Source organism: Zophobas morio, unplaced genomic scaffold (genome assembly GCF_036711695.1).
Source record: "Zophobas morio isolate AGI-343-1 ecotype UQ-CSIRO unplaced genomic scaffold, CSIRO_AGI_Zmor_V1 ptg000011l, whole genome shotgun sequence".
Lineage (NCBI taxonomy): Eukaryota > Metazoa > Arthropoda > Insecta > Coleoptera > Tenebrionidae > Zophobas > Zophobas morio.
Window position 1 is genome coordinate 21,389,392 of NW_026972116.1, and position 27,318 is coordinate 21,416,709.

Sequence of the window (27,318 nt, forward strand, 5' to 3'; positions counted from 1 at the left end):
ATTTGAAGAAGTGAGATAAAAATAGATAACTTGATATTCATAATCTTGTTTTTTCCATGCGAGTAAAGTTCATTTGAGCAATTTGTGAAAATTCTTTTCCCATTTTTCTACGTTATATCAAAAGATATAAAAAATTATTTCTGAATAAAATTATTATTCAGTGTTTCTATTTCTACTCGAGAGTGCATCGTTCTGTAACTTGTTTTCTGGAATTTGTTTACAAAATGTCCCTTTTTTTCCATTATTTAAAGAGGTATGGTAAAATTGACTTAAAATTCGTAAGGTTTTTTATAAGTTTTTTCACTCAATTAAAGCCATTTTGACTGTTAAGCAAATGTTTCGAAAACATTTTCATAATTCCTTTTTCCTGAGCTTTTCAGAGAAAAATAACTTTTGACTCATAATCTATGAAAAATTTTCTAAAAGCTCATAACTTGAGAAGTTGATCAGGCAAGGGACAAGATGCTCCAATATCTAAATATCAAAAAAATTATATTGTCGTGCTTGCGTTTTTAGAAATTTTTTTGGAAAAAATGAAATTTTAGAAACATTAAGCACGTAAAAAATGCGTAATTTTTCTGTGAAATTCTAATTCGTATTTGATTAATTTCAACATCAAGAATTTCGGAAAAGATTGCCGTAATTTCTGTTTATCATTCCTTTCACTTCGTTTATGACGTCTCAACGATAAAATATCAATATCAAGTTTTCAATAAACTTTAGTATCAATATGTTGAAAAATTGATATGAAAGTTTCTAGAAAGAATACACTTTGTTACAGATTTTTTTCTATTCTTTCCGATTCTCTCAATATCCCTGAAAATTCCCTCAGATTTCCTTAGAATTTTTCAAGATGACTTTGGATCTCTTCAGATTCTCTCAAATTCTTTCAGATTCTGCCAGGTTTAACTAGATTCGTTTAGATTGCCTGATATTCTTTCCGATCGCCTCTGAATCTTTCTAATTCTTTCCGATTCTTATTTTCATATTCCTTCAGATTTTCTTGGATTTCCTCAGCTTCTTCCAGATGGTTTCAGATGTTTTCAGATTCTTTCCTTTTTTTAAGATTCTCCCTTTCGGATTCTTTTTCTTTTTGATTCTTTCGGATTATTCCGGATGCTTTCGGATTGTTTCACATTCTTTCAAATTTTTGAATTCTATTCAGGTCGTTTTAAAACCGTGCAGATACTTTCAAATCCCTGCAGATTTTTCCAAATTCTTCCAAACTTTTCTAGATTCTTTGAGATTCTCACAAACTCCCACAGATTTCGTCAGATTCCTTCGAATACTTTTCTAATCTCTCACATTCTTTCCGTTCTCGCAATTTCTCTCAGATTCCCTCAAATTCCTCCATATTCTTACAAATGCTTTCAGATTCTTTCATTTTCTTTCTGATTCTCTCTTTCAGATTTTTTCGATTTTTTTTTTATTCTTTCGGATGCTTTTCGATACTTCCGATTTGTTTCCAATCAAATTTTTTAAGATTCTATCAAACACCGTCAGGAATCCTCAAGATTCTTTCAAATTTTCCAGTTCTATTCAGATCGTTTCAGATTCTTTCAGATGCCTGCAGATTCTTCCAAATCCTTCCAGATTTTTCCAGTTTTTTTTTTTAATTCTTTTTGATTTTTCTAAATTCTTCCAAATTTTTCAAAATTCTCTCAGATTCTCACAAATTCCCTCAGATTCTTTCATATTCCTTCAAATTCCTTCACTTTGTTTACGAATCTGTCAAATTCTGTAAGGTTCCCTCAGACTTCCTAGGATTCTCTGGATTTTAATAATAATAATAATATTTGCTTTCAATTTTTCCACATCGCTTCAGAGTCATGCAAAATCATTCAGATTCTTCCAGATTCTCTTAGATTTTTCGAGATTCTTCGAGATTCCCTAGGATTCTTCCAAGAAATATGAGAAAATGTCGAAAAATCTAGCAAAATATAAAAGAATCTAGAAAAATCTGGAAGACTGCAGGAATCTGAAAGGATTTGTAAGGATCTGAAACAATCTGAACAGAACTAAAAAAATTTAAAGAATCTTGAGGATTTCTGATGGTGCCTTTGAAAAAATCTAAAAAAGTTCGAAAGAATCCAAAGAATTCGAAAAGAAGAGTCGTGAAGAAAATGAAAGAATTTGAAAAAATCTTAAATTCTCTCAGATTCTTTCAAATTTTTTCGATTCTTTCAGAATTTTTCACCTTTCATATCGTTTCAGATTCTTCAAAATTTTCCCAGATAATTTCAGATCCCTACAGACTCTTTCAGATTCTTCTAGATTCTTCTGAACTCTTCGAAACAGCTAATATCCATCTACCAAGATAACAATACCAATAATTTTTCACGTTTATTTTTAAAATATTAGAAAAAAAAAATTTGGCCAGAAATAAAAAAAATTACACGGAGCAAATATTGTCACAGGATTATGTTTTCTCGACGTTTCATGATCCATTGAGTACGAAAAAGTAGGTACCCATCTGTGTCGATTTTTATTTGACAGACATTTTACGAAACTACGGGACCGATTGTTGTCAAATTTTAGATGTATATAGATGATCAAACGCAAACAAAAATTTATCTGATCATCCCCACCAAAAATATGATGACGTTACCTCCAAATTTTGCATAGTAAACGCTATTTAAATTTTATAAAACAGCATACTCCTGTACTTGTGGTTTATGGATCTGTTTTGATTTTTTTACCCTAAATATCCACATTTTCGCAAAAAGTCCAACCCAAGTTGTTGCTTGCCTCAGTTGGAGAAGGGTGATACCAATAACGCGAAAATTGCCTGTTCGACTCCCTCATGGGCCACTTTTTTTCTTACATTGTGACTGGTTTTGTCTATATTTTTTAACTTAAAATTTCACAAAATTTAATTTTATAATTTACATATTTAATGAAGTAAATTTGGTTCATAATTGCTCTGTCCAAATAAACTTTAAACCATTTTTTTTGTCTAAATTTTTAAGAATAAACAGCCTCCGTTTAAAAAAACCAAATACACACAGCCTTAGTGGATTTCTTCAGGTGTCCACAAAGACGGTGACGTGTAAATTTTTAAATATAACTTCTTTTCTACAAAAATATAAACATCTGCAAACTTTCAACGAACCCTTTCTCTTTCTATAAAGAATTTATGTCTCTAAAACTATATGAGATTTTTTCAACGAAAACTGTTTCAAAAAGAATCGATAAAATAATACTTATTTTGAAATTTCATGTTTTAAAAATTTCTAGAAAGGAGGGTCTAAATTATTCCAGTTTCACACGTACGTGAATTTCGCAAAAACATCAATCGTAAAATGTTTGGTTAATTCATTAACAACAAACAAAAACAACCATGTGTTACTATGGTAATATGAGTTGATTATTTTTATTGAAAAACCATGTAATTATAACTTTAACGAGCAATTTTTTTTAAACACAATAATTGCTTACCGTAGAACTAGAATTCATCAAATTTAAATGTTAGTCAATTTTCATGATTTTTAATTTTTTCAGCTGAAACTATCAAAAATTTTGGAAACAAGATCATCGACATCGTGGTCTTCTACGTAGTTTAATAGTAATTAGTTTAAAAAAAGAACAACCAACAATTATATCTCACTTGTCACTCACACCGCCTAGCGCTAAATGTCAAATCAAACATTACATTAAAACAAACTTTTAATAATTTTTAAAACCGTAATCTTCTACTATTGTTACTGAAACAAACTGATAACGCAATAAAAACCAAACAAACTGAAAAACGTAACTGAAATTTTAATCAAGCAGATAAAAATGATAGTAATTAGATCAAACAGTCAGTCGCTCGATGGATTTTTAAATTTAACCGAAGTGTTTAACAAGCAATTAACTTAATTAAAACACATACCTTACAGAAGCCAGTCATATTGCGAACCGTCAATTAATTTTAATTGAACACATCCTCCACCAGCAAGATTCCAGCCGGTTAATTATTATTATCTTAACAACAAATGACGCAAAAATCTTTGACACGTAATTTTCCCATTCACTACACCCACGACGATTTTCCTTTCATTAATACTCGAACGAGTAGAGTTTTCATTTATAGTTCGAACACAATATTTGCACAGAAATTACACCAGACCATTGTTGTTCTTTTAAATAATGAAGATATAGAGTGTTATCTAAGGATTTACGTACACTAATTACGTTGAAAATAGCTGCGGGTAAATATTTGCCGCACACATTTCTTTTAATTTATTGCGCCTTCGGAGGTGGACGATGGAAGTTCCAACTTTCGGCGGAAACACATCACATGCATATTTAATAAAACGTCATGGGTGAAACGAGCAGACCATCTAATGCAAGAAATAACATCGTTTTTGATGGAATGTTTATTTTCTGGGCGTTCAGCCACAATCGCTTCTGAATGTTTGCATAGTGAGAGAAAACAATCGTAGAAATGAATGGAAGGGTTTGAGCTTTTTGTGCGCTGAAAAATTTTGAACTTGACCCGATGACCCAATTCGAACCGGAGGGTCGACGTCAACAGAAAGTTTATTTTATTTGTAGGGGAAAACCGGTGCGGGATAATCCGGTTCGGATAACAATAATCTGTAGCTGAAAATTTATCCGGGTGCGAATTTCAGGATAGCGCTTCAATTACACCACTTTTTTTCAAACGGAACTGAAAGAAATAGTGTGCTCGTAATTTGGAAAACAATTTTTTTGATGTGTTGTCATTACATAAATATTCTATTTGGCGTTCGCACGAGAGTAAATAAACTCGCAAAGCAAAAAGGTTCGGAGCGTCTAAATTAAAAATGTTTCGTTTGTGAGGCTCGGATTATGAAACGGGCCTGAGATTGCTTTGTAGTCTTTTTCGACCGGACTGGTGGCAGTTACATACTAATGAAGTGTGCATCTCTATTCTAGTTGAAAAAGCTTTCCTAAGTGAAATTAATTTTACTTGCTCGAACGGCGTATACAAAAAGTTGTTTTTTTGTGGAAATTAAGTAATGAGGTTTAGTCTTTAGCCTGACGGCAACTGCCTCTTAATTTCAACTTTTGGAATATCTTAAGCTAATTATTTTTGTATAGGGGTTACTGCGTTATAACGTCACGGCTCTATGGTTTTCTATTGAAATTTTAATGGAAATTGTAAGCGTTTTCAATGAATTTTCCTGCGTGTGCTTCGTTCTCAAACGACTAATGGGATGTTGGAAAATTGGTGCTTGCTTATTGGAAGTTCGCTAACTGCATTATAATGAAATTGTCTGAAATAACACACTAAAAACTAAACAATTATTATTCAAATAAAAAACCTACTGGGAATTAAAGGTAGCTATCCAAACTGCTATAAAAGTGTCAAGTCAGTTACTATTTTTGGATTTTCTGAAGAATTACTCAGGTTATGTACACAAAAGTCACCAAGGATATTTATAACATTCAACATCGGAAAATTTTTCTTTCTAGAAATGAAATCGCAAAACACTTAGATAATTTCAAGGGTTCAGAATACTCTAGAACTGAATTTGTTAATATCATCCGAGCAAACAATAGTTGGTCAAAATCGATAGTAATGTCATTATTAAATGAAATGAAAAACCATGAACTTAAAATCGATCCCTGAAGAGCACCATTGTCTGTGTTTTGCTATTATACCCATCTAATATTAATTTTTAACATTATTATTATTTATTTTCAACACAACAGATATTTTTCCAGAAATAGGCAACAGCTCGTACTTTATTGTCTTTTATTTAATTTCGATTCAACACGTGAGATATTTCATATTTCAGAGAAAACACTCTTGATTACACTGTTATAAATAATAATAATTTATTATCATGATTTAGTTATGTGCGGTAGATAAATTTGCACATTGTCAAAAATCTAATTTCTTTAAATTAATATAATTTAAAAAAAAATGCTATATAATTAAATATAAATATCACAGCATCATTTATTTATTTATCTTGGAAATGTTTACTCATTTTTCGCAATTTCTTTGAAATGTCATGTAACTTCAGATTCGCAATTACAAAATTTACCACAAACATGTTTTTTCTTACTTGAATAGAGTCCGTTTGACTTTTTTTCTAAACTTTTTCCAAATTATTTCCCTACTTTTCTCGGTAATATAAGAAAAATTGAAAGAGTAACTTACAGATTTATATTATTTACGGAAACTTCCTTACACGTTAGTGTTTCCTTTTTTTTTTTTGAAAAATTTTGCGAAAATGTTTCCCACTATTGTATATATATTATTTGACGGCATGTAAAAAATTTAAATTCACGTCTTCTTGGTCCTTTTTCGTTCTTTTCGTAATTTTTCGTCCTTTCTCGTTCTTCTCCTAATTTCTCGTCCTTTTGGTTCTTTTTACGTCCTTTTCGTAATTTTCGACCCTTTCGTCCTTTTTCGTCCATTTTCGTCCTTGTTCGTCCTTCTACGTCCTTTTCGTCGTTTTCGTCCTTTTTCGTCCTTTTCGACCTTTTCAACCTTCTCGTCCTTTTTCGCCCTTTTTCGTCCTTTTTCGTCCTATACGTCCTTTTCGTCCTTTTCGTTCTTTTTCGTCGTTTTTCGTCCTTTCTCGTCCTTTTCGTAATTTTTCGTCCTTTTCGTCTTTTTCCATCCTTTTTCGTCCTTTGTCATCCTTTCTCGTCCTTCTTCATCCTTTTCGAGCTTTTCGTCCTTTTTCGTCCCTTTTGGTCCCTTTCGTTCTTTTCGTCCTTTTTCGTCCTTTTCGTCCTGTTCGTTTTTTTTTCGCTCTTTTTGTTTTTTTTTCGTCCCTCTTTCGTCCTTTCTAGTCCTTTTTCGTCCTTTTTCGTCCTTTTCGTACTTTTCGTTCTTTTTTGTCCTTTCCGTCCTTTTCTTACTTTTTCGTCCTTTTTCGTTCTTTTTAGTCCCTTTTCGTCCTTTTTGTTTTTTTTTCGTCCCTCTAATTCTTTTTGGTCCTTTTCGTCCTTTTCCGTCCTTTTGGTCCTGTTCGTTCTTATTCGTCCTTTTCGACCCTTTTCGTCCTTTTCGTCAATCTTCAACCTTATTCGTTCTTATCGTCCATTTTCGTCCTTTTTCATTCTTTTTTGTCCTATTCGTCCTATTCGTCTTTATTCGTCCTTTTCGTCCTTTTTCGTCCTTTTTCGTCCTTTCTCGTCCTTTTCGTAATTTTTCGTACTTTTCTTCCTTTTTCATCCTTTCTCATCCATCTTCGTCCTTTTTCGCCCTTTCGTCCTTTTCACCCTTTTCCGCCCTTTTCGTCCTGTTCGTCCTTTTTCGTCCTATTCGTTTTTTTTTTCATCATTTTCGTCCTTTTCGTCCTTCTTCGTGTATCTCCTAATTTCTCGCCTTTTCGTTCCTTTTACGTCCTTTTCGTCCATTTCGACCCTTTCGTCCTTTTTTCGTCCTTTTTCGTCCTTGTTCGTCCTTGTTCGTCCTTTTCGTCGTTTTCGTCCTTTTTCGTCCTTTTCGACCTTCTCGTCTCTTTTCGTCCTTTTTCGTCCTTCGTCCTTTTTGCTTTTTTTCGTCCTTTTCGTTTTTCTTCGTCCTTTTCAACCGTCTCGTCCTTTTTCGTCCTTTTTCGTCGTTTTCGTTTTTTATTCGTCCTTTTCATCCTTTTTTGCTCTTTTCGTCTTTTTCGTCCTTCTTCGTACGTTTCGTCCTGTTCGTGCTTATTCGTCCTTTTCGTTCTTATTCGTCCTTTTCGCCCTTTTTGGTCCTCTTTCGTCCCTTCTCATCCTTTTCGTATTTTTCGTTCTTTTTCGTCCTTTTCGTCCTCGTCATCCTCTTTCATCCTTTCCGTCCTTGTCGTTCTTTTTCGTCCTTTTCATCAATTGCGTCCTTTTCGTCCCTTTTCGTCCTTTTCGTAATTTTTCGTCCTGTTCGTCCTTTTCGTCCTCTGTCGTCCTTTTTCGTCCTTTTCGTTCTTTTCGTCCTTTTCGTCCTTTCCGTTTTTCTTCGTTCTTCTCAACCTTCTCGTCCATTTTCGTAGTTTTTCATCCTTGTTCGTCCTTTCTCGTCCTTTTTCGTAAATTTTCGTCCTTTTTCGCCCCTTTCGTTCTTTTAGTCCTTTTTCGTTCTTTTCGTCCTGTTCGTCCTTTTTCGTCGTTTTCGTTTTTTATTCGTCCTTTTAATCCTTTTTTGCTCTTTTCGTCCTTATTCGTCCTTTACGTCCTTTTTCGTCCTCTTTCGTCCTTTCGCGTCCTTTTCGTAATTTTTCGTCCTTTTTCGTCCCTTTCGTCCTTTTTCGGCTTTTTTCGTCCCTTTCGTCCTCTTTCGTCCTTTTTCATCCTTCTTCGTCCTTTCGAATCTTTTCGTCCTTTGTCGTCCCTTTCGTCGTTTTTCGTCTTTTTCGTCCTTTTCGTCCTTTTTCGCCCTTTTCGTTTTTATCTTTTTTTTCGTTCATTTCGTCTTTTTCGTTCTTTTTCGTCCCTTTTCGTCCTTTTTGTCCTTTTCGTACTTCTTCGTCCTTTTTCGTCCTTTTCCTACTTTTCGTCCTTTTTCGCCCTTTTCATACTTATTCGTTATTTCTCGTCCTTTTCGACCTTTTCGTCCTCGTCATCCTCTTTCGTCCTCGTCGTCCATTTTCGTCCTTTTCGTCCTTCGTCCTTTTTGGTTTTTTTTCGACCTTGTCGTCCTTTTTCGTCCATATCGTCTTTTTCGTTCTTGTCGTCCATTTCCGTCCTTTTCGTAATTTTCATCCTGTTTCGTCCTATTCGTTTTACTCGTCCTTTTCGTCCTTTTCGTACTTTGTCGTCCTTTTTCGTTCTTCTCGCAATTTTTCGTCCGTTTCGTCCTTTTTCGTCAAAATCAACTTTTTTTCCTTTCAATTATAACCCTTTTGGGAATTTTTAAACAAATTTTTGGAAAAAAATACTGCAATGTATTTCTGCATTGTTTGAAGTATAACAAAATTACACCAGATTCTTTATCATGAAAAGTTCTCCAAAAGCTTTAAAATGTTTAAATTATAAAAATGTAAATTTAAATAAAAGCTTATGTTGCTCATGAACACCAGGATTCTTTTTCTGAAAAATGTAAGTAGTTTTCTGTTCTACATTTTTTCTTATTGGAAAATTTTTGGAAATCATTTTCTCCTTTTCTTATATTTTTTGATTTTCTCAATTGTTTGAAGAGGTATAGCAAAAATGAATTATGAACAAAACTGTTAAATTTAGAAAGAGTTTGCGTTGTTTATGAATAAATAGAAATCTTTTCTTGAAAAATTGAAGCAGTTGACCCAAAAAAATCTGTATTGAGGTCTCACCGGAACTTTTTGTTAAGAGACCTTTTAACATTTTTTTATAAAATTTTTGAAAATTCTTTTTCTCTTTACTTGGTAATTTTAAAGACATAGAAATAGTAAATACAGATTCATAGTTTACGAACAATTTCCTATAAACTAGTGTACTCCATTCCAGTAAAAAGCGTAAAATTTTTTTCTTTTTTGAAAAAATGTTTCGAAAATGTTTTCTACTTTGTCAATTATTTGATGAAGTATAAGAAACTTGGTTTCGAAATCAACAGAAAATTTTCTATAAATTAGCGCCTTTTCCATCCCATTAGAGCCCTTTTGACAACTTACAAAAATTTTGAAAACAATTTTCATACTTATATTTTTGAATTATTCGAGGTATAGATTCATAATCTATGAAAAATCTTCTAAAAGCGCGTCTTGTTTTACATTCGAACAGAGTTGGTTTTACACTTTTTTGGAAAAGTTCTGGAAATTTTTTTCCACCTTCCTCGGAACCTGTCAACGTTTTCATGCATTTCTGGATTGCTCGAAATACATGAAAAAAATTTCTCCTTCTTTACATCCAAACAAAGTTCGTTCTATATTGTTTTTTTTTTTTTTGGAAAGTTCTGGAAAATATTTTCTAATTTCCTCGGTTTTAACACTTTTTTGGAAAAGCTCTAGTAAACCTTCTTGAATTTTCCTCAATTATTTATTAGTAAAAATGAGTTGAAAACAGAAATTGTTAAATTAAACAGGTTTGTTTTGCTTATTTTGGTAAATAGGACACAACCTCAAACATTTGAGTATTTGACTCAAAAAAAATCTGTAGTGGGTTTTCACTCCAAAAACCTATTTTACAAGTTCTACATATTCCAATAAAACATTATATCGAACATTCATGCGTTCTAAACTTACATATTCAGCTGTCATATGGTGTTCTTATTGCAGTAATTCAAAGATATTGGTTCTACATAAGTGTTTACAACAAAATCGAACTGATGTGCAACATATGCAAGAAATTCTGTTTACTATAACGAAACGTTCATAAATGTATATGGAATGTTTCTGAATAGATTCCACTCCTGAACACACTAGAGTGAGTACGACAATTTTCTTTTACGTATTTGTAACTATGAACAATTTCTCTCCTTTTATATTTTTCATTACGAGTAATTTATTCTCATCAAGGATTTTTGTTATTTTCGTAATTTATTAATGATCTAAATTGCCACTTGTTAATGTTTAGTGTTTTTAGAAAACTAATTTTTACATTAAATGTTGTAGAATAAACAGTGCTAAAAGGCTTTTAAGGCAATTAAATACCATGTTTGTACACCTACATTTTATCGAAAATCAAAAGTTGAAAACTATTAACTTAATTAGTGCCTCGGGCATTGAATTTAGTTTAAATTTAGACCTTAATGATCATATTGATCATGTAATAAATAAAGCTAACAGAACTGTAAGCTTCATAGTGCGTCAGCGTAGAAAATTTTCCAACACTCGTATCGTTATATTCTTTTTAGTTCATCGTATCATGGAATATGGGAAATTGATTTGGTCGCCACATTGAAATTCAAACGTTTCACGCTTGGAAAAATTCCAAAAACGATTCGTCAAACAATTATCCTTTAGCCACGCAACTTTCCTTGGCCTCGAGGGAAACTAAAACATTGCTATTTTTTTTTAACTTTAAAATTAACTTCAATTTTGAACCTAAACTCGTAAGTCTCATAATCAAGAAATATCTTTCCAGGAATGGGAAAGAGGAATGAACTTTAAACGATCTGAACAAACCAGAGGCGAGATTCTCTCCATATTTGAGATTTCAGAAAAATACTCACTAAAGCGCTTCATAAAAATGTAGCAAATATCAAATGTCATCCGCATTTTATTTTATTATTATTAGACATAAAAGAGGACATCAGATTTTCCACAAAATACCTCCTCTTTCGTGAAAAAGGTTTCTGTCCAGATTCATAAAAGTTTGTTACAACTTGTGTTCGTACACAATAACACACATTCAATTTTTTCTTACATACAATGCTTACACACGTACATACAACATAATAACACATTGGATAACAAAAGGTCATCCGGCAAAAACGGTAGCACATGTAATTTTTGTTTTTCTTTTTTATTCTTCGGACGAAAACCTTTTTATCTAACCGAGTAAAATGGAAAACTCCCACGTTTGTAGCCAGTAATTTCCGTGGTTTTAAAAAAAAATGTTGTGGTGGGATATTTTAAAACATAGATAAAAAAAACTAAACCGGTATAATTTTATCACAGCTCATCTGAAAATTCGTTGCGATTTATTACTTCCTGAGCGTGATTTCGACCTTTTGGAACATTTCGAAAATTACTTAAGGAATTTTTTGCAGATTTCGACCTCTAGAAGTTATTTTCGTCCTCATTTCTCCGAAAACTGTTATTATTTTTCCAAAATCGCTAATGAAATGCCTTTTTAAGACTTTTAAAAAAAAATGTTTTTAAACCGAATATTTCTAAATTCTTGCTTGAAATATTTTTGTGGATTTCGAAATCTAGAAGTTACTTTCGTCCTCATCCGAAAATTTCTACAATTTTTCCGGAATCGCCCAATGAAATAGAGTAATTTTTGAGATTTCTGGAAAAAATTGGTTTTTACATCGAATACATATTTCAAAATTTCTGCTCCATGTCTATGAAGACGTTATATTTTTTGAATCAATGCGTCGAGATCTATATTTCAGAACTTTTTGGGAATTTTTAGGGAAATTTTTCAAAAGCTCATTTTGTACTCGTACTCTCCTTGTTAAAAATTTCGAGCTTTTTTGAACATTTTCCAAAATTTCCAAAAGAGATCGTTTTGTAGATTTCGACCTCTAGAAGTTACTTTCGTTCTCATTTCTCCGAAAACTCCTATCATTTTTCCAAAATCGCTAATGAAATGCATTTTTTAAGACTTTTTGAAAAAATAGATTTTTAAACCGAATGTTTCTAAAGTCTTGCTTGAAATATTTTTTGTAGATTTCGACCTCTAAAATTACTTTTGCCCTCATTCGAAAATTTCTACAATTTTTCCAGAATCGCCGAATGAAATAGAATAATTTTCGAGACTTCTTGAAAAAAATTGGTTTTTACATCGAATACATATTTCAAAATTTCTGCTCCATGTCTATGAAGACGTTATATTTTTAATCAATGCGTCGAGATCTATATTTCAGAATTTTTTGCGAATTTTTAAGAAACTTTTTCAAAAGCTCATTTTGTACTCGTACTCTTCTTGTTAAAAATTTCAAGCTTTTTTGAACATTTTCGAAAATTTCCAAAACAGATCGTTTTGCAGATTTCAACCTCTAGAAGTTACTTTAGTCCTCATTTCTCCGAAAACTCCTACCATTTTTCTAAAATCGCTAATGAAATGCATTTTTTAAAACTTTTTAAAAAATAGATTTTTAAACCGAATGTTTCTAAATTCGTGCTTGAAATATTTTTTGTAGATTTCGACCTCTAGAAGTTTCTTTCGTCCTCATTCGAAAATTTCTACAATTTTTCCAGAATCGCCCAATGAAATTGAGTAATTTTTGAGACTTCTTGAAAAAATTGATTTTTTACATCGAATACATATTTCAAAATTTCTGCTCCATGTCTATGAAGACGTTATATTTTTTAATCAATGCATCGAGATCTATATTTCAGAATTTTTTGGGAATTTTTAGGAACTTTTTCAACAGCTTATTTTTTACTCGTACTCTCCTTGTTAAAAATTTTGAACTTTTTCGAACAATTTCTAAAATTTCCAAAACAGATGGTTTTGCAGATTTCGCCCTCTAGAAGTTACTTTCGTTCTTATTTCTCCGAAAACTCCTATCATTTTTCCAAAATCGTCAATGAAATGCATTTTTTTGGACTTTTTGAAAAAATTGATTTTTAAAGCGAATATTTCTAAATTCTTGCTTGAAATACATATTTTTTGTAGATTACGACCTCTAGAAGTTACTTTCGTCCTCATTCGAAAATTTTTACAATTTTTCCAGAATCGCCCAATGAAATAGAGTAATTTTTGAGACTTCTTGAAACAATTGGTTTTTACATCGAATACATATTTCAAAATTTCTGCTCCATGTCTATGAAAACGTTTATATTTTTTGAATCAATGCGTCGAAATCCATATTTCAGAATTTTTTGGGAATTTTTAGGGAAATTTTTCAAAAGCTCATTTTGTACTCGTACTCTCCTTGTTAAAAATTTCAAGTTTTTTGAACATTTTGCACTCGTACTCTCCTTGTTAAAAATTTCGAGCTTTTTTGAACATTTTCGAAAATTTTCAAAACAGATCGTTTTGCAAATTTCGACCTCTAGAAGTTACTTTCGTCCTCATTCGAAAAGTTCTACAATTTTTATAGAATCGCCCAATGAAATAAAGCAATTTTGAGACTTCTTGAAAAAATTGGTTTTTACATCGAATACATATTTCAAAATTTCTGCTCCATGTCTATGAAAACGTTTTATTTTTTGAATCAATGCGTCGAAATCCATATTTCAGAATTTTTTGGGAATTTTTAGGGAAATTTTTCAAAAGCTCATTTTGTACTCGTACTCTCCTTGTTAAAAATTTCAAGCTTTTTTGAACATTTTGCACTCGTACTCTCCTTGTTAAAAATTTCGAGCTTTTTTGAACATTTTCGAAAATTTCCAAAACAGATCGTTTTGCAGATTTCGACCTCTAGAAGTTACTTTTGCTCTCATTTCTCCGAAAACTCCTATCATTTTTTAAAAATCGCTAATGAAATGCATTTTTTAAGACTTTTTGAAAAAATTTATTTTTAAACCGAATATTTCTAAATTCTTGCTTGAAATATTTTTTGTAGATTTTGACCTCTAGAAGTTACTTTCGTCCTAATTCGAAAATTTCTACAATTTTTCCCGAATCGAGCAATGAAATAGTGTAATTTTTGAGACTTCTTGAGAAAATACGTTTTTACATCGAATACATATTTCAAAATTTCTACTCCATGTCTATGAAGACGTTATATTTTTTTAATCAATGCGTCGAGACCTATATTTCAGAATTTTTTGGGAATTTTTAGGGAATTTTTTCAAAAGCTCATTTTGTACTCGTACTCTCCTTGTTAAAAATTTCGAGCTTTCTTGAACATTTTCCAAAATTTCCAAAAGAGATCGTTTTGCAGATTTCGACCTCTAGAAGTTATTTTCGTCCTCATTTCTCCGAAAACTCCTATCATTTTTCCAAAATCGCTAATTAAATTCATTTTTTAAGACTTTAAAAAATTGATTTTTAAACCTAATATTTCTAAATTCTTGCTTGAAATATTTTTTGTAGATTTCGACCTCTAGAAGTTACTTTCGTCCTCATTCGAAAATTTCTACAATTTTTCCAGAATCGCCTAATGATATAGGGTAATTTTTGAGACTTCTTGAAAACATTGGTTTTTACATCGAATACATATTTTAAAATTTTTGCTCCATGTCTATGAAGACGTTATATTTTTTTAATCAATGCGTCGAGATCTATATTTCAGAATTTTTTGGGAATTTTTAGGGAACTTTTTCAAAAGATAACTTTGTACTCGTACTCTCCTTGTTAAAAATTTCAAGCTTTTTTGAACATTTTTGAAAATCTCCAAAACAGATCGTTTTGCAAATTTCGACCTCTAGAAGTTACTTTCGTTTTCATTTCTCTGAAAACTCCTATCATTTTTCCAAAATCGCTAATGAAATGCATTTTTTAAGACTTTTTGAAAAAATTGATTTTTAAACCGAATATTTCTGAATTCTTGCTTGAAATATTTTGTGTAGATTTCGACCTCTAGAAGTTACTTTCGTCCTCATTCGACAGTTTCTAAAATTTTTCCAGAATCGCCCAATGAAATAGAGTAATTTTTGGGACTTCTTGAAAAAATTAGTTTTTAGATCGAATACATATTCCAAAATTTCTGCTCCATGTCTATAAAGACGTTATATTTTTTTAATCATTGCGTCGAGATCTGTATTTCAGGATTTTTTGGGAATTTTTAGAAAACTTTTTCAAAAACTCATTTTGTACTCGTACTCACCTTGTTAAAAATTTCGAGCTTTTTTGAACATTTTCGAAAATTTCCAAAACAGATCGTTTTGCAGATTTCGACCTCTAGAAGTTACTTGCGTCCTCATTTCTCCGAAAACTCCTATCATTTTTCCAATATCGCTAATGAAATGCATTTTTTAAGACTTTTTGAAAAAATAGATTTTTAAACCGAATATTTCTAAATTCTTGCTTGAAATATTTTTGTAGATTTCGACCTCTAGAAGTTATTTTCGTCCTCATTCAAAAATTTCTACAATTTTTCCAGAATCGCCCAATGAGATAGAGTAATTTTTGAGACTTCTTGAAAAAATTAGTTTTTAAATCGAATACATATTTCAAAATTCCTGCTCCATGTCTATGAAGACGTTATATTTTTTTAATCAATGCGTAGAGATCTATATTTCAGAATTTTTTGGCAATTTTTAGAGAACTTTTTCAAAAGCTAATTTTGTCCTCGGACTCTCCGTGTTAAAATTTCGAGCTTTTTTGAACATTTTCGAAAATTTCCAGAACAGTTCGTTTTGCAGATTTCGACCTCTAGAAGTTACTTTCGTCCTCATTTCTCAGAAAACTCCTATCATTTTTCCAAAATCGCTAATAAAATGCATTTTTTAAGACTTTTTGAAAAAGTTGATTTTTAAACCGAATATTTCTGAATTCTTGCTTGAAATATTTTTTGTAGATTTCGACCTCTAGAAGCTACTTTCGTCCTCATTCGAAAATTTCTACAATTTTTCCAGAATCGCCCAATGAAATAGAGTAATTTTTGAGACTTCTTGAAAAAATTGATTTTTACATCCAATACATATTTCAAAATTTCTACTCCATGTCTATGAAGACGTTATATTTTTTGAATCGATACGTCGAGATGTGTATTTTAGAATTTTGTGGGAATTTTTAGAAAACTTTTTCAAAAACTCATTTTGTACTCGTACTCTCCTTGTTAAAAATTTCGAGCTTTTTTGAACATTTTCGAAAATTTCCAAAACAGATCGTTTTGCAGATTTCGACCTCTAGAATTTACTTTCGTCGTCATTTCCACGAAAACTCCTATGATTTTTCCAAAATTACTAACGAAATGCATTTTTTAAGACTTTTTGAAAAAATTGATTTTTAAACCGAATATTTCTAAATTATTGCGTGAAATATTTTTTGTACAGTTCGACCTCTAGAAGTTACTTTCGTCCTCATTCGAAAATTTCTACAATTTTTCCAGAATCGCCCAATGAAATAGAGTAATTTTTGAGACTTCTTGAAAAAATTGGTTTTTACATCGAATACAGATTTCAAAATTTCTGTTCCATGTCTATAAAGACGTTATATTTTTTGAATCAATGCGTCGAGACCTATATTTCAGAATTTTTTGGGAATTTTTAGGGAACTCTTTCAAAAGCTCATTTTATTCTCGTTCTCTCCTTGTTAAAAATTTCGAGCTTTTTTGACCATTTTCGAAAATTTTCAAAACATCGTTTTGCAGATTTTGACCTCTAGAAGTTACTTTCGTCCTCATTTCTCCGAAAACTCCTATCATTTTTCCAAAATCGCTAATGAGATGCATTTTTTAAGACTGTTTGAAAAAATTTATTTTTAAACCGAAGATTTCTAAATTCTTGCTTGAAATATTTTTTGTAGATTTCGCCCTCCAGAAGTTACTTCCAGCCTCATTTTCTAACTTAATTCTTTAAGAAAATTCCAATCATTTCTCGACCATTTTGAAATGACGTCATCTTTCTATTTGAGGGAATAAGCAGACAAACTTTGATTACGAATTACTTATTTTACGACACTTTAAGGAACACTTAAAGTTTGAGATAAATTGGATTTGATGGTTTCAGAGATTACCTGCTAAAGAATTTCCAATGTTTAATTAACGTTCAGAAAGTAAAACGGAAAAAGTTTTAGTTTTCAACGTCCGTGAATTTTAATTGGATTTTTTGATAGAATAACGATCTTAATAAACATATCCATAGGAATATTACTAAAGTTTCGGTCCTTCAATTTTTGAGCAAATTTTTACACCAATAAGAGAAGCAATCTACATTTTCGATTAAATTTTTTTTATTTATTGATGTAACTAATATTGAAGTAGTAAGTATGAAGGTTTAGCCAAAAATAGCCAAGATTCAGCTGTTATTATTCTTTCTAAGCTTATTATGGTTTTATTATTGTTATTATTATACGTTGTATACTGTAATCCTCCAAATGAGCGCTAAACCCACGATCCCTTTGTGCTGAAAATGGTGGATGCGCCGGGACTTCATCCACACAAAAACAGAACAATCAATCTAACTACAAAAGGACCTGAACGCTTTTTAACTTTTTTATTTGGCACAAATTTTCTCATTTTTATTCCGCCCTCGCCCGAACTTCGAACAGGATTGTATTTTTTGGCTTCCCACTAAATTTAAAGTTTGCAGGACCGAAACGTTTAATAACTTACACGTAAAACCCAGTTACGTAAGTTATGGATTCGAGCCTTCGGGGGTTGACTCTGTGTAAGGGTTGACTTTGTCACGTTCCAGTTACGAAGCTTGACAGCCCCAAACAAAGACGCTTTGCTGAAAGAGAAAATCGTACATTGCGTGGAAATATTGCTTAATTGCTTATTTGAATGAGAGTAACGTGGACGTGAGTGGAAAGTCTAGAGATAAGAAGGAGCTTTAAGCTTAATCACTGTCTTGCGCAGGACATTGCACTCGCGACTGGCTGTGTTGATTTATTTGAAACCCACGTAAAATGTAAAAATAAAGAAAAATGTTTTGAGGGTGAAACGAAAAGGATAAATGGGGTTTTAAAGTGTTTTTGTTGGTTTTGGTTATGGGTGGCTTTTGAGATAGCAACAGGTAAGTCGCGTTGGATAATGGATTGTTTAATGTCGGGTTCTTAACAATGGCTGTTATTTATGTTGTTTTATTTTATTTTAGGACGTGTATGTTGAGGATAAAGCGAGTTTTCTAATTTATACTTAATGCTGCGGAGAGAAGAAATCTGAACGAGCATGAAAACTTGATGCTAAAGAGCTTGCACATGTTGAGGAATTAGGTAACGTGATCTCGTGTGCTTTAATCCACCCACAATTACGAGCTCTTAAATTAAAAACAACAATGAAAAGTTGTGCTACCTCAAAACGTAACATCCATCGGTTAATCCTTTTGTTTCGTTGGCTTTTGTAAAAACTTTATCCTGCTTTCATGGTTTGTGATAAGATCATCGTTTTTTGTGGTAGAGGAAATCGACACTTGGCGTTCCAACTATTGCCAAAGTTTGCAGAAAAATGTTAAATTGTCAGCAGGGAAATATTTGAGAGACAAACACGAAGTGACGGTTGATCGATTATCGCCTAAGTTACGCAAGTATTTCGCGGAATGAGATTAATAAGATTTGATAATTCGAGGAAACCTTAACACAAACTTGCGTCAACAAGTCTTGTATCGTTGGAAAAATTTTATTGGAAAAATTGAAACGTTATACTTTGAAGCGGAAAATGAAATGAGTTTTAATCTGAAATATAACAACCAGCGCTGAAGAATTTGTATGATCTAAAGTGTGATCCAATTTCATACAAACGGCAGTGGAAACAATTTAAAATTAGTTGAAGGTTATTTTGTCAGAAGTTCCCTCGCTCGTGAAGTCCAGTCACTTTCAAATTTTGCAATTTTTCGATTTGAGTTTCTCGAGTTTTCAATTTTTAATTTTTCAATTTTTCGAGTTGCAATTTTTACGTTCCGTTATTTTCTTTATTTTTTCAATTATTCTATTTTTCAATGTTTCGATTTTATATTTTTTCTTTTTCAATTTAATTGTTTCAGTTTCTCATTTCATCAATTTTGTGATTTGAGATTTTTCATTTTTTTGTTTTTTCAAATTTTAGTTTTTACAATTTTTCGACTTTTCAAGTCTTCAACTTAAAATTTTTTAGTTTTCAAGTCTATTGTTTTGGGTTCTTCAGTTTTTTATTTCTTCAAATTTTTGATTTGCAATTTCTCGTTTAGGTTTTTTATTTTCTATATTTTAACAGTTTTTCGATTTTTTATTTTATCAATTTTAATTTTTTTCAGTTTTTCGATTTGCAATTTTTCCATTTGTCATTTTTTTGTATTGTCAGATTTTCGACATGTAACTCTTCGAGTTTTCAATTCTAAATTTTTCAATTTTTCAATTTTTCAACTTCTGAAGGTTTAAAATTTTAGATTTGTCAATTTTTATTTCTTCAACTTTTCGATTTGTAATTCACCGTTTCGGGTTTTCATTTTCTTCATTTTTTTAATTTTTCTTTATTTCAACATGAAATTTTTCAATTTTTGGGTTTTTAAATTTTTCAGTTTTTGAGTTACATGCAGTTTTGACGATTTAATAATAATTTTTCGATTTTACAATTTTTGGGTTTTCCAATTTTTTAATTCGATTCGTTTTTTTTTCTTTCCAATTGATTCATTGATTTTTTCCAATTTTTTAGTTTGCACATTTTTAATTTTTCACTGTTACAATTTTTCGTTTCTGCAGTTGTTCAATTTGCAATTTTTCGATTTTCGACTTTTTCGATTTTGCAATTTTTCGTTTCGGATTTTTATTTTTTTTTTTTATTTTATTAATTTTACGGTTTTTCGATGTTCTGATTTTATAATTTTTCTCTTTTTCAATGCTAAATTTTTAATTTTCGGATTTTTCAATTTTTCAATTTGCAATTTTTCCGTTTTCAGTTTTAGATTTTTTAGTTTCTCAATTTTTCAATTTTTGATTTGCAGTTTTTTTAGTTTTTATTTTAAAGATGCAATAATAATTATTATCATTTAAAATTTTTTTCACTTTTTCAATTTTACGATTTTAAAATTTCTTCATTTTTTAATTATTGAATTTTAAAGCTTCTTCAATTTTTTCATTCTTAATTTTTCAATTTCTCGATATATTTAATTTTTCAGTTTTTCGAACTCAAAATGTTCCAGTTTTTCGACGTTATAGTTTTTGGGTTTACCAATTTTTTGACTCGTTTGTTTTTTCTACTTTCCAATTTTCTGATTCATTAATTTTTTGAACTTTTAAGTTTGTGAATGTTTTAATATTTCATTTTTTCAGTTCTTCGATTTGCAATTTTTCGATTTTCTACTTTTGCAGTTTCACGAGTTTTCAATTTTTCGATTTGTAATTTATCGTATAGGTTTATTATTTTCTTAATTTTTCAATGTTATGATTTTAAAACTGTTGGGAGTATTTTTTTCAATGTGAAATTTTTCGATAAGTATTTGGATTTTTCAATTTTTCGATAGGCAAATTTTCGGTTTCGAATTTTTCTATTTTTCAATTTTAGATTATTCATTTTCTCGATTTTTCATTTTTTCAGTTTTTCGTTTCTTAATTTTTGATTTGCGGTTTTTCTTCTAGTTTTCGTTTAAATATGTAAAAAAAAAATCATTTTTTAATTAAGTTTTAAAATTTTTTCATTAATTCAATTTTTCAATTTTTCGATCTTACAGTATTAGAGTTTTTCGACTTTATAATTTTGACGAATCTATATATAATTTTTCGATGTTACAATTTTTAGGTTTCCCAATTTTTCGATTTGATTCGTTATTTCGATGAATTAATTTTTTCGATTTTTAAGTTTCCTAACTTTTAGTTTTTCAGTGTTTCAATTTTTCGTTTCTTCAGTTCTTTGACATGTAATTTTTCGATTTTACAATTTTCCGTTATTTGAGTTTTCCAATTTTTTATTTGTTACGATTTTTTGGCTTTTCGTTTTTAATTTTTCAATCTTTGAATTTTTACGTTTTTCAAATTTTCCTATTAAAAAATTGAAAATAAAAAAACAGAAAAACAAAAAAGTATAAACACTGGAAGCCAAGAGCAAGGAATTAAAGAAAAAAAAATTCAAAAATCGAAAGATTAAATATTGAGAAACTTAAAAATTGCAAAAGTACAAAATCAAAAAAAAAACGAAATACGATCTGATTTGAAAAATATAACGTGTTTAACGACCCGGAGCGAGAATTTAAAAATATGCATTCGGTTTAATTTTTTTTTTTCACAAAATTTCAGAAACTGCTGTATTTCACTGGCGATTCTAAAAAAATGGTAGGAGGACGAAAGTAAATTCTATAGCTCCAAATCTACAAAAAAGTCCCTTTAGGTATTTTCGAAACTGTTCGAAAAAGCTCGAAATTTTCGTAAGATGAGAATGTTGAAGAAATTGAGCTTTTGAAAAAGTTTTCTAAAAATTCCCAAAAAATTCTGAAATAAAGATCTGTACGTACTGATCCGAAAAACATAGCGTCCTTATAATGCCAGAGCAAGAATTTATAAACACTCCGTTTTAAAATTATTTTTTTCAAAAAAGTTCAAAAAATTACATTTCTTTGAGCAATTCAGGAAAAATGGTAGTTTTTGCAGAAATATTGCCGAAAATAACTTCTGGACTAAAATCTAAATAATCCAAAAAAATATTTTAAGTAATTTTTGAAGGTGGTCGAAAAAAAGTATTGAAAAATTGGGTTTTAAAAAAAAAGTTCCCCAAAAAAATCTGAAATGAAGATCTGGACGTACTAATTCAATTTTTTTTTTCAAAAAGTTCAAAAAATTGCCGTACTTCATTGGGCGTTTCTGGAAACATAGGAACAGAGTTAGTAGAAATCACGCTGATAATTCATTTTAGAACTCTAATTTTACGAAAATATAGACCTGCATGTACTAAAATATTTCGTTTTAAAGCCGATTTTTTTTTAAAAGTCGATTTCATTGGGAAATTCTGGTAAAAAGGCTAGGAGTTTTCAGTTATAATATATTAAGTGCATCGCAATGTTATCGATAATTTTGAGCAACAATAACTCGAATGCTTGTTGCATTGAAAACGCACGAGTGCTTTAGCACGAGTGCATTTTTCTTAGGCAACAAGCATGAGAGATTATTGTTGTTCAAAATTATCGATTTCATTGTGATGCACGCAATATATTCAACAGATTATTGCAAGAACAAACATTTTAAAAATAATTTTATAATGATTTACGAAGTAGTTTGGTGTGCGATACTATGGCGACGCAAGTAAATAAGAACAGCCATTTTGCAAAATTTGTGTGGGTTTAAAAAACCATGTCCAATTTTCGTTTTGGTCGTAACACGCCAAAAGAAATTGATGATTCTATTACAAACATTACGCCGCTAAATACGAAGAACTCACGAAATTCAATCTGGAGGCAATTTGAGAAGTTTTGCGGTGAACGCAAATATGTTTTTGATGGAAACACTTCCACGGAAAAACTAGCATTCATCCTCAAAGATTGGGGGTACAATATGAAAAAAGTCGATGGTAATGACTACAAAGAAGCAGTAATAAAAACGATGTGGAATGTAACGGCAAAGCAGTTGCAAGAACTGTATTTCAATAAATTTGGTATAAAGTTTGATCCTTTTGTTGACCTGGAATTCAAGGGTAGTAGAAATGCACGCGACGCAAAACGCCGGAACCTACAAATACAACCGGAAAAACGCAAAACTAGTTCCTCAATTTTGACTCTAGAAGAATACAACAAGATTCTAAAGATTTATAACGAAGACACGCCAGATGGTTTACAGAAAATGTTTTTTTATGTGGCTGGATTAGAATTAGCTTGGAGGGGATGTGAAGGTGTTAACGTTACTATCAAACATTTTAAGGAAGAAAGTGATAATTGTGGTTTGCCTACGGGGCGAATAGAATACAATTGTATTTTTTCCAAAACAGCTCAAGGAGGTAGCCATAAATTAACAGACAGCAAATGGCTTGCAACAAACACCACAGATCCTAGAATTTGCCCTGTTAGGTAATTAAATACTGTTTCAAATACAAAATAATAATTATTTTATTATTTAAGGCTCTACAAAAAAATGCTGAGCAAGAGAGGTAAACATATAACCACCGATCGTTTATTTTTAACGCCAAATCCTGCATGGAGAGAACCTAGTTCTGTAGGATGGTTCAAAAATTCACCCGTTGGAAGGAATGAAATGGGGAAATGGACAAGAACCGCCGCAGAAGAAATAGGCATCGACATAAAGAAAAAGAAGATTAGTAATCATTCATTACGGTCAACTGCAGTGTCGCAACTTGCAAAAGCGGGAGTCGGTGAAGAACAGCTTATAAAGATTACCGGTCATGCCAATACTTTCTCCATCAAACCATACCTTCAGCTCGATGGAGATCATCATTATCAAATGATTGACAAATTACGCGCCAACTCAACGGCTATGGAAGAGTCTAATAACAAATCCACAAATTGCGCACCGTCTGCTTTGGTACAAATGTCTAAAAATATAGTTACTACTTCACCAAGCACACAAACCCCTGTAAATTACTACAACTGTACCATAATTAATTACAATTCTTAGTTTCATAATTAAATATTTGGTTAGTAACCTCTTGTTTTTTTTTGCAATTAACTGGTACTTGCTTATCTTATAGTTGGCACATCTGGCTAGTGATAATTATCGGTAGTGGTAATTGCACAGTGTGCAATTATCACGTAATTGTATGCTGATTGGTTGAATTTACAAATATTGACGCGTTTGATTGGTCAGTTGACATCATGTGACATGTGAGTGCAATAATCTAAGGAATGAGGCCGAAAATCAATTTTGGAGGTCTTAATCTACAAAAAAATCTCTAGGTAATTTTCGAAGGTAGTGGAAACGATCGAAAGTTGAAAAGAAGCAATTGTTGAAAAACTGAACTTTTGAAAAAATTGATTAGAAATTCCCAAAAAAATTCTATAATATAGATTTCGACGTACCGATTCGAAAAATATAAAGTGTTGAAAATAGCCTCGCAGTGAGAATTTGAAAATATTCGATTTGAAAATTTTTTTTTTAGTGTCTCAAAAATTGCCGTATTTCACTGAGCAATTTTTGCAAAATTGTAGTTTTCGAAGAAATGAGGCCGAAAATAACTTCTAAAGATCTAAATCTACAAAACAATGTCTGGGTAATTTTTTAAAAAACCCCAAAAAGCTCGAAATTTTCATAAATGTGAGTATTAAAAAATTAAGCTTTTGAAAAATTTGTCTAAAAATTCCCAAAAAAAATCTGAAATTATAGCGTGTTCATAGTCTCTACTCAAAAATTTAGAAATATTTCATTTTAAAGTCAATTTTTTTCAAAAAGTTCAAAAAGTTGCTGAACTTCATTGGAAAATTCTGGTAAAAAGGGTAGCAGTTTTCTAAGAAATGGGCCCAAAATAAATTTTGGAGATCTTAATCTACAAAAAAATCTATAGATAATTTTTGAAGATAGTGGAAACGATCGAAATTTAAAACGAAGCGAGTATTGAAAAACTAAGCTTTTGAAAAAGTTGTCTAAAAATTCCCAAAATATTCCAAAATATAGATCTCGACGTAGTGATTCGAAAAATGTAAGGTGTTGTTGATAATAGCCTTGGAGTGAGCATTTGAAAATATTCGATTTGAAAATCTTTGTTTTTAATGTCTCAAAAATTGTCGTATTTCATTGAGCAATTCTTGAAAAATTGTAGTTTTCGAAGAAATGAGGCGGAAAATAGCTTCTGAAGGTCTAAATCTACAAAAAATATATTTTGGTAATTTTCGAAAATGCTCCAAAAAGCTCGAAATTTTCATAAATGTGAGTATTAAAAAATTAAGCTTTTGAAAAAGTTTTCTAAAAATTCCCACAAAAATCTTAAATACAGATCTGGACGTACTGATTGAAAAAATATAGCGTGTTTAGTTTCTACTCAAAAATTTAGAAATATTTCGTTTTAAAGTCTTTTTTTTCAAAGAGTTCAAAATGTTGCTGTACTTCATTGAGCGATTCTAGAAATATGGTAACACAGTTTGAAGAAATAACACCGAAAGTTAATTTTAGAGGTCTAAATTTAGAATTTAAGAATTTAAAAATATTCGCTTTTGAAATCAATTTTTTCAAAATGTCTCAAAAATTGCCGGATAGTATTAAAAAATGAGCTTTTGAAAAAGCTGTCCAAAGATCCAAAAAATTCTAAAATATAGATCTCGATGAACTGTAACAAAATGTAACGTCTTTATAGACCCGGAGCAAGAACTTAGAAATACATATCTATAAATTTTAAAGAACAATATTTTCAAAAAAATCTCAAAAATTACCCTATTTCATGGGACGATTCTGGAAAATGGTGGTTTTCGAAGAAATGAGGCCGAAAACAACTTCTGAAGGTCTAAATCTACAAAAAATGTCTCTCAATAATTTTCGGAAATGCTCGAAAAAGCTGGAAAACTTTCATAAGGGGCGAGAATTAAGAAATTGAGCTATTGAAAAAGTTATCTAAAAATTCTTAAAAACTTCCGAAATAGAGACCTACGCACTAATTCGAAAAATATAACGTATTTATAGTCAAAGCAATAATATGAAATATTCGGTTTGAAAATCAATTTTTTGTTAATTCCAGAAATTGTCGTATTTTATTATAGGATTCTGGAAAAATCGAAAAACGATCGAAAAATGGTCGAAATTTTCACGAAGTGCTGAAAAATGTTGCTTATATTCTTACTTTCTCATAATTTTAATAAGATTTATAAGTTTCTGATCATTTATGGTTTTTGAGTTGAAAATTCTAAATAGTTCACTTCCATCAATAAACAAAAGTTCTAATTTTACTCTCAATTGAATAAATTGTCTTTTAATTTTACCCCATTTTTTATAATTTTACAAGACAGCCAAAGGAAAATATTGTATTAAGGTTTTTAAATGAATACAGTATACCGCAATAATCCGAATTAATTGGGGAATTGTGTTCGGATTAGCGATTTGTTCGGATCAGCGAATTTCCCAAAAAGCGCTCAGAGGGAATCGAACAACAACTTCATACACTGCTGAAAACAAATTTCAAGAAATAAACCTTTATTAAACAAAAATAAAGTATTCTTAACCAACAATAGATAATAGATACATTCTAAAAAAATATTACTCCGCGATCATAACCACGTTATATTTTTGGATTCAACACGTCGGGATCTATATCCCTGAATTTTTAGATGACTTTTTCAAAAATAAAATTTCCCATTATGTATTCGTATTATCTCCCTTATGCAAATTTCGACTCATTCTCAACGATTTTCGAAATTTAACTAAATACTCCCATGTAGATTTTGGGCCACAGAAGTCACTTCTGGCTTCACTTCTTCGATAACTTAAACCGCTTTTCCAGAATCGTCCATTGAAATATCGCAATTTTCAAAAATTTCAAAAAATTCGAATTACACACCGAATTTTCCGAAAATATTGCTGCGTTATCATAAACATGCTATATTTTTGGAATCAGCACGTTGGGATATATATATCTCTGAATTTTTTCAGAATTTTTAGACAACTTTTTCAAAAATGGAATTTTACACTGTGGTAGTAGGACTTGCCAAATAATCTATCGTCTAAGAAAATAAAAGGCGGATGGGCCAGGCTAGTATTTGCCAAAATAAGACTCAATTTGACAAATGACCTACTCTTCTAAGAAAAGGTACTAACTTCGCCCACCCTCCCTTTATTTTCTTGGAAGAGTAGGTCATCTGCTAAAATCAATCTTATTTTGGCAAGTATGAAACAGATTTTTGCAAATGACATATCCTCTAAGAAAATAAGGGTGGGTGGGCGGGGCTAGTACTTGTCAAGATAAGACTGATTTTGGCAGATGACCCACTCTTGTAAGAAAATAAAGGGTGGGTGGGCGGGGTAGTACTTGTCAAGATGAGACTGATTTTGGCAGATGACATATCCTCTAAGAAAATAAGGGAGGGTAGGCGGGGCAGTACTTGTCAAGATGACACTGATTTTGGCAAATAACATATCCTCTAAGAAAATAAGGGAGGGTGGGCGGGGAGCTAGTCCTTGCCAAGATAAGACTGATTTTCCTAGATGATTTATTCTTCTAGGAAAATAAAGGCTAGGTGGGTGGCAGGTGTGGCTAGTACTTGGTAAAAAAAAATAAAAAATCAAAAAATGACAAATTGAAAAATCAGATAAATAAGAAATCCGAAAATTGTACAACTGTATAATCGGAAAATCAAAAACCAAAATATCGAAAAATTGAAA

The 27,318-nt window shown here is 30.9% G+C and overlaps 2 protein-coding genes across 4 annotated transcripts in view; one reads left to right on the forward strand and one right to left on the reverse strand.

The window, feature by feature from the left end:
- LOC135127217 (corticotropin-releasing factor-binding protein-like) overlaps positions 1-4,073 on the reverse strand; it is a 62,697-nt gene extending 58,624 nt beyond the window's left edge. Inside the window, exon 1 of one of the 3 annotated variants that reach the window (XM_064053610.1) lies at positions 3,875-4,073. In XM_064053610.1, coding sequence (XP_063909680.1) covers positions 3,875-3,892 — 18 coding nt within the window. In that variant the 5' untranslated portion in view covers positions 3,893-4,073. The remainder of the gene's footprint in view (positions 1-3,874) is intronic. The other 2 variants (XM_064053608.1, XM_064053609.1) reach the window with 2 other exon arrangements.
- An 18,460-nt stretch (positions 4,074-22,533) lies between these two features.
- Positions 22,534-23,661, forward strand: LOC135126574 (uncharacterized). Its single transcript, XM_064052601.1, has 2 exons — positions 22,534-23,069; positions 23,121-23,661. The coding sequence occupies exons 1-2, from the start codon at positions 22,561-22,563 to the stop codon at positions 23,632-23,634; spliced, it is 1,023 nt and encodes a 340-aa protein (XP_063908671.1). The 5' UTR covers positions 22,534-22,560; the 3' UTR covers positions 23,635-23,661.
- The last annotated feature ends 3,657 nt before the right edge of the window (positions 23,662-27,318 follow it).